Here is an 8,519-nt window from a genome sequence, read left to right as displayed (position 1 = left end):
ACATTCACGAAAATAATCCATAAAATTAAATAAATTCTACTAAATCGACAAGCAAACCCATAGTATCTGGGCGATGCACTATATATTTTGTGCATAACTCATATTATGTTATACTCCGGACTGGCCAACCAACGCCCCTCACAAATGCCTCAAAATTTTGACTAAATAGAGGTTTCGTATTCCCATTTTCCTCTAGAATATTGAACCTACCAAAAAATTTTTTGATACATTATTTTCAGGAAGAATGAGTCTATGTCGGTACGTTTTCCTCTTTTCTTAAAAACCTTTCAAAATTGTTACGAATACATCGTATAAAAATGGCATTTTCTACGATGTTGGAAGAGTCATATTTTATTATGTCGATAGTCGATTGAAAAAAACAAAACGTACAGACATAGCTTTAGCATACCTAGATTTTTTGACAAAAAATCTCCTCTCTAGAAGCATTATCCAGGGAGAAAAAAGGGGAATACGTTTGTATGGAATAATGCTGCTAGCGTCCCCTCTTAAGGCGCTGCTTTTGATAACATTTACCACGCTTATTATTTATATTGTATTCTTAAGGTATCCAGGAAGAGCCTTCGAAGCTAACGCCTGACGGTTTATTATACAATGTGTTGTTGTTGCCTAAGGATTCTTCTGTTTTACTAATGTCGGCAGGCCGGAGCATGATCCCAACATTGCTGGAACCAATCATAAAATCAAAATAGAGCAACTGCCAGTAGGTACTGCTGCACTTCTTTGTTTGTACAGCGAACTAAATAGAATCTCTGATACCATCAAGCTTAACAAATAACAGAGTAGTCTGACCGGCTCATGCGACAATACAATGTACATTATATTTCTATATAATGTACATAATTCGGGCGGCGCCCGTTCGCCATTCACAACATGCACGATGGTATCGTCCGCGAAACTTGAAATCGGTTCGCGATCCGCGGATCATATTCTGACTCCTGCGGACCACTGTTCTATAGCCTCTAACTGTTACGCAACACATGACAACAGGCCAGGTTTATTATTTTAGTGTGCATGACAGCTATGTCTTACATTCACAATATGTTAGTCACTTTTAGTGTGCATGTGTTGCTAAAAAATAAAGGCTCTTAACTTTTTCAAATTGTTTACAGCTGCCAGTCTATATAGACCTAAGATCTAGACATATTTGTCTATAACTCTAATTTGTAAGATTAATAAAATATTATTAGACTTGAAACTACATAATATAAGTACATATTTATAATAATTTAATCAAATAGAACAGGTACACACATTTTTTAAAATTTAATTGAAATAATAAATAATAAAAATTTATATACATATTAAAATCTGTCAACAAATAATAAAATATACAAGAAGCAGCTCTAATATATTATACTGAGATCAAAGATATGCAAATGTACAAGAGGTCAATGGAAGGCATGTTAAAGATCCCAAGAGAACAAATGATGCTTGACAAGCATATCTCTCACACCTTCTTTCAAAGGTTGATTTTGTGTATCTTTCTTTAATGGCAATTCCCATTCTGGATTTAAATTGAAGCCAAATTGTGATAATATTCTTAGTTCACATTTAATCTGCACCCATCCGGGAGAGTTTATAAAAGACCATGGGTGATACCATTTCTGAACAACATCTACACATGAACATAATACTTCAAGCCAAAGGTGCAATGCCTCCTCATTTAATCCCATACATATCAGAGTTCGCAATTTGACATCCATTTGAGCATGAGCATTGTCATGAGATAAATTAATTGCTTGGACACATCTGTAAAGTAGCTCTTCGGGTGTCAAAACTTTACCATCTTCATCTAATCTGTATGTTTTACATAAAACCAATCTACTGTAAACGGAATTGAAATCCTTTTCAACTTCTCTAGAAGAAGCCTCTTCTATAAACAGCCATGGGTGACAAGGTCCATCTAAAAAACTTGGCTTTTTTATACCATGCAGTAACACTCTTTTAAAAGCTGGAGCAAGTACACCTCTTACTAAATGAGCTGCCTTCTCTGTTACTGAATCATCTCCAGCTCTACTGTACTTCACACCTTTTTCATCCAATAATTTTACAAATCTTGCAGGAAACCAACCCCTTAGCCCGTTGAGTTCGCCAATCCAACAGTGTTCATCACGGGAACTTATTACTTCTATAACATCATTTTTTCTGAAACCCAGCTCATCACCATCTCTTCTTTCAAAGTCCAATAATGCCTTAGCTCTTCTTCTCTTGCTCCTAGATACATTTACATATCTTTCTCTATCAGCTGCATGACTATGCATTGTATAATCTGCGGTAAGCTGCACTTCTGATGCTAGCTGAGGTTCCAAAGCAAGAAAATGCCGAGCTACTTGCAGTATAGCTTCTCTTAGGTCAACAAGGATCTCAGTTTGTTTAACATTCTTAGAAACTGCATCCTCATTGTTTGTATCATCACCAAAGAGAATTGTTTGTATAACTGATTTACTTCTTTTTATTTGTCTTCTTTGCAAATGCTGTTTAGGAAGATTTGGAACAGCACTGGGATCTCCAACTAATGCTCCTTGATCAGCCATCAGATAGGCTAGATGTCTCCGTCTATGAGTTTCTATCAAGGCTGGACTCAATGTTTCTCCACAAACTTCATCAATTGTTGTAATTAATAATTCTACATCATCTATTTCTCCTGGAATGTCTGACAATGCATTAAAAATTTGTGCAGAATTTGATATTTCAGTGAATCTATTTTCTTTTATTTTAAGCATAGCCAATGTGACTTTAAAAAGAACAATGGATCCATCTAAAAAGAAGAGATCCCATACTCTTAGCAGTATTTTCATATGCACAACATTTGCATACAAAGTCAAAAACCAGTGCATTGTTATGAGAGAAAGCTCAATATCATGAGCATTTAAAACTTGGTCTATACCAGGAAGATAAGATGATATAAGACTTCGCAGAACTTTTTGGTCTGCCTGAATGCCAATCAATGTTGAGGAATAATAGGATGCTGGCAATAGATCTTCAACTGTAGTACACATAATCCAGAAGGCTTCTTCCTCTTCCATGAGAAGCAATAGAGATGCTGCTATCATTCCTGTGCCTTGACAATAGCCAATATCTGGGTATAACCAAGCTAAGGCCCTAAGTATTCTACGTAATCTAGGCACTCCTGTGCTAGTAGGGTGTGAAAAGCATACATTGTTTGGAAGGATCTGTACTAAATCTTTCTCAATCTGTTTACTGGTCACTAAGCCATCATCACTTGAAGCACGTACAATTTCATGATATGTTATTTCAGTTGTGGCCCTCTTCTTATTTGCACCACAGAGATGCATCCATACTTGAGGGCGGAGTGAATGTGGAACTCCATCTTTTACCATATTTTGTAGTTTTTCGGATTTTACAATTTTATTCTCGTTTTCTGAAAAGTTAATTTCTTTACTAAAAAATTCCCATTGTAAGCGATGTTGGTCATCTTCAACAAAAGGTGTTGCAAGTAATTTGTTAGAACTTTGTTCAGGTCCATCTTCCTCATCTACGCAAAATCCAAATTCGTCAAATCTATAATCTGGTAGACCACCATGGCCTTCTGACTCTGGTTGCGCAAGTTTAGCCATTACATCTTGAGGTACCATACTTGGTGTTAATGCAGAAAAAGGCCCTCCAGGCGCGGGTAATAATTCGTCAGCGACATTCATACCACGAATGGCATCTATAACATCTTCGGGGTCATCATCAGCCAAAGCTGCACTTATTTTGCGTTCGTGTTCTTCGCGACCCACATATCCATCATGATCACGAGACGCAAATAAAGATTTTGCAAGGTCCATTGTGACTATCAAAAATTGTTAATATGGTCCATAAAATTATAAGACCTACACAACAACCACTATCAATAATTATTCTAACACCCCAAACAAGTACAAACTAGTAACTACGAAGACGGAAGAAATTTACAAGTTACACTCAATAATGTATTTGTATGACAAACAAACATAGAGTAATGAACTAATGAGTATTGAGTAATTTTAAGTTTTAGTAAGGGATGGCTATCTGAGATCGATTAATCGAAGAATAGATTTTTAAGGCAGAAATGATCGAAATTTAAATGGATTTGCAAGGGATTTGCCTGTGGGATTTGCTGTATTGAATCGATCCAGAGAACCGATATTTCACCCTTGAAAATGTTTTAGTATAAACCTAAAATCAATAACAATTACTGTAAAGTAACCGTAAAATTACGGTGTTATCGGTTATAGTATTAACTCGAGTGTTATACATTTAAATAAAACACTTTTAAAGTATTTAAACTTTATAATGACAATTCAACCGCAGTCCCGCAATGAAAACGTGATCTGGAAAGGTCTCTAAACGTCGGGGTTACTAAAATACTTTGACGAGGTCGATGTATGCTGTACCTCCAGTACTATCGTCACAACAGTGGCTATCGTTAGCAACCCAATCAATCAAAGCAGTTGGTTTGAGACGAATAATCTGCACCCACATGTTGCCCAACTAGCAGATAGACTCATCTCTGCTGCATATGCCGTTAGAAAGATGAGAGAGTAGACGAATATTGCGACATCATGACGTACAGTACTTTACTGTGGGGTCATGTTGCTGACATAGATATAGTGTTTGCTGTGCAAAATAGAGCTGTTCGTGCTATATATCTTGGTTATAGCTTGCGTGCTATATAGCTTGGTTATAGTCAGTCTCTCGAAAAATTTAAATAAATAAATATTATGACTGTTCCTTGTCAGTACATTTTTGAAAATTTAATATACGTTCACAAAAATCGTCACCTTTTCGCTCTTAATAGTGATTTTCATTATTATAACACTAGAAATAAGGGATTGCTTGTACCTAATTCTAGTAGGCTTCATAAGATATATAACAGCTGTAAGGGTAAATGTATACACTTTTATAATAAAGTCCCAGACACTGTTCATGCATTATCCTACTAATATTATAAATGCGAAAGTTTGTGAGTGTGTGTGTATGTTTGTAACGTCTTCACACAAAAACTACTGAATGGACTTAAATGAAACTACAAAAAAATAGCTTACATCAGAATAACACATAGGCTACACTTTACAAATTTAAGGTGTGTATTGTCCAAAATATAACGATAAGTGTCAAGAAGTAGGAAAAAAAGCTGCAATTTGCGAGCTATTCATGTTTGCTCCGCAAAGCCCGCAGGAGTTACATAAATACATATAATATACATCGGCTCAAATACTACAACACACCTATTATAAAAACGAGAATAATAAGATTAATAATTTAATTCTAGAATTAAATCATAAGTCGTCATTTGATTACATCGCGATATAAAAATATTATTAAAAAGCATTATTCGCAAACACGTGCACGTGCGCCGAGCCCTATAAATATGGCCACACTGTCGACACAGGATGTCGTACGGTATGGACCTCTCTGGGACGTAATTACACTGCCTGTGGAATATACAAAGGTGATCAAATACTAGTGCAGTTTTATTTCGATGATCCAATTATGAATTATCACCAGCAAGTCAACAATTGTGACGTGACACCTTTTAAAAAGAATATGAATGCTCTTTCTTCGTCATCGATGGGATAATGGATTCAAGTTCACTTAATTTGGTAAGAATTAAATTTACCGATTATTGTAAGTTATTTTTGAAGGTACTTTAAAAACCTAAAAATAATTTCATAGCTACTGTTTACGAAGCCGTGTGATAGCGAAAAACTATTTTTCGCCACAATCATTACGTACAAATTGAATTAAGTGTTTTTGAAATTCGTTTTTGTGAAAATAATTTCACGCGACCGTCAATATTTGATACTTAACTTTTGTGTTAGTAAAAAAAAGATACCGTATCATGAGTGTTGAGTACTATTTGGAACAACACCTTTTTGTGATTGTATTTTCTGTAAATCATAGTAGTAAATTTACTGATGATTAATAAGTTATTAAGTCTGGGATATTGTTATTGCCTTATGACATGTAATAACTTGTGAGTTTCCCGAATGTGGCCACTAATTATAAGCCTCATTATGCTGAGCATGTGCGAACATAAATTTTGATGTTTACAGCTATTATACTTTGAGATGAATTTTGTTTACATAGTGGAACGAGTGCGCTACAATGCGTTGTACAGAACAGCGTGTGATGTCACGCGATCCCTTGCGCAGTATTCACATGATACAGCAATGCTCAAGCGATGGAATACAACTGGCGAATGTCCCTTGGCTTTGATTATTTATGGCTATTGCCCGTGTGTCAGTGACATTGTTGGTGAGATCTTTACATTTTTTCATTTACTAGACAGGGATGGGATTTTTGGTCAAGTACGACCGCGCAAGAAGATAATGGAACATGACACGATGTTAAATTACATAGTGTTAACGTTTTTATTGCATTTTATGAAATAAGTTTTAACGATTTTATTTATATTATACTAGCTGACCCGACAGACGTTGTTCTAAACATAATAAATAAAATACTGTTTTTGTGAATATTTCAAAAATATTTCATAGCATCAAGAATTATTTCGTATGTTGTAATGATGAAATTGTTTCACAGCAGAACTTTCAAAGCGTGCGTCAATAAATTATCCCAAAGAAAATATGTCCATACAAAACAAATATTGGAAATAAAAACTATTCTTCTCTCTAGCTCGACTAAACTGCACTCCATGAAGTAATCCCCATTAAAATCCGTTCATTACTTTAGGAGGTCACTGGAAACATACATCAGGCCAGTGGATTTATATATATTACTAGCTGACCCAGAAAACGTTGTATTGCCATATAAAATAATAAGAAAAGAATCAATAATTAAAATTTTACCGACCGATTCGCAGACCTACCAAATATTAAATCATACATAAATGTATCGTACTGCAATAGGTAGGTAATTATTATTTTCGATTGCCATTTTGCAAACCTATTTCTGTGGATGGAACAGAATAATACAAATTGGTTATTATGGTCAGGTTCGGAAATTAAATTTGTGACAAAACTTATGATTTGATTTATCAGTCTACATATAGTTGGTTAATAAATAAATAAAATAAATCAAAAAAAAAAAGAAAAAAAAAAGCCTTTATTGTTGTTAACAAGTTTTACACAGAGTAGTTTCGTGTGCCTAAAATTAATTTACTTATGACTACTATCTAAAAAACACATTTTGACTATTAACTAGAGTTTAACTAATATACTAACATTTTTTTTATCTATTGATTATCGGCAAACGGTAGTTCGGTTACAACTTGTCTTCCGTCAAAGGCCCCCTCTAAAGCCCTCCAGCCTTTTCTCATTTTTGCAGTGCGAGTCCATGTTTAACCCGCTTTTTTCTTAACGTCATCCTCCCATCTGTTAGCCTGTCGTCCTCTATGTTTCTTTCCGTCTAAATGGTACCATTCTGTGGTAAGTTTTGTCCATTTTTCTTGCTTTTCTCTCATCATATGCCCTGTCCACCTCCACTTCAGCTGTTTGTATGTTGTGTATGCATTCTTAAACTTGGTTTTACTTTTGATGTCTATTAATATTTCTCGGTTTTTTCTTTTGACACGTATTGTACTTCTTTCTATGCTGTGTTGACAAACTTTAATTTTATTTGCTAGATATTCTGTCAATGCCCAAGTTTGCCCGTAAAGTAAACATGGTAGAATGCACATATTATATACTTTCCTCTTTTCTTTCATAGGCATATCTTTCTTCTTCATCACTTCACTGAGTGACCAATATCTTTTCCAAGTATTGGTAACTCTTCTTTCAATCTCTTTTTCTGTGCAGCCTTCAGTAGATATTAGCTGTCCTAAGTATACATATTCCTGTACGTACTCTATTTGCTCATTATTTACTTTTATCGTGTCTGTTTGTTATGATTTTTGTTTTATTTAAATTCATCGATAGTCCAGCTTTGTCACTTACATCTGCTAGTTGTTGCAGCATCATTTCTAGTGATCTTGAATTTTCCGAGAATATTATTAAGTCGTCTGCACAGCGTAGGTGGCTCAAGTTGTCACCGTTTATGTTTAGTTCCTCATTTGTCCAGTCTAGGTTCCTAAATATTATTTCCAAAACGTCAGAAAATAATTTGGATGAGATAGGGTCTCCTTAGCGTACATCTCTCATGATAGGGAATTCTTCGCCTATGGCTTCTAACTTGACTTGCGCAGTACTCTTGGTATACACCAAGAGTACTGCGCAAGTCAGTAAAATTGTAAAAATTTGTAATGTATACACATTACGAAGTAATCGTATGGATTTTGTTTGTACACCCTGTATTTTTAGTGCATCCCAGATATATCCGTGTTCTAGTGTGTCGAATGCTTTATTGAAATCGACAAACCCGTTTTGTTGTATTCTTTTTATTTTTGTAATATTTGTCTAAGGGTGTGTATATGATCTATGGTTGAAAAATTTCGACGGAATCCAGCTTGTTCTTTGGGCCGATTCTCTTCAAGAATATTTGTAATCCTCAATAGTATAATTTTAGAAAATACCTTATAAATATTAGACATTAAACTTATGGGCCTGTAATTT

General features: G+C 34.9%; 1 protein-coding gene across 1 annotated transcript; it reads right to left on the bottom strand.

Moving 5' to 3' along the window:
• Positions 1-1,224: 1,224 nt before the first annotated feature.
• On the bottom strand, positions 1,225-3,933 carry LOC126965843 (small G protein signaling modulator 3 homolog). The gene has a single exon (XM_050809605.1). The coding sequence runs from the start codon at positions 3,810-3,812 to the stop codon at positions 1,425-1,427; it is 2,388 nt and encodes a 795-aa protein (XP_050665562.1). The 5' UTR covers positions 3,813-3,933; the 3' UTR covers positions 1,225-1,424.
• Positions 3,934-8,519: the final 4,586 nt, after the last annotated feature.

The sequence above is a fragment of the Leptidea sinapis genome, chromosome 9 (assembly GCF_905404315.1).
Source record: "Leptidea sinapis chromosome 9, ilLepSina1.1, whole genome shotgun sequence".
Lineage (NCBI taxonomy): Eukaryota > Metazoa > Arthropoda > Insecta > Lepidoptera > Pieridae > Leptidea > Leptidea sinapis.
This window is presented reverse-complemented; position numbering and strand designations above follow the sequence as displayed.

Excerpts from the sequence above, each read along its gene's own strand:
- LOC126965843 (XM_050809605.1), bottom strand. The coding sequence starts at position 3,812 with ATGGACCTTGCAAAATCTTTATTTGCGTCTCGTGATCATGATGGATAT.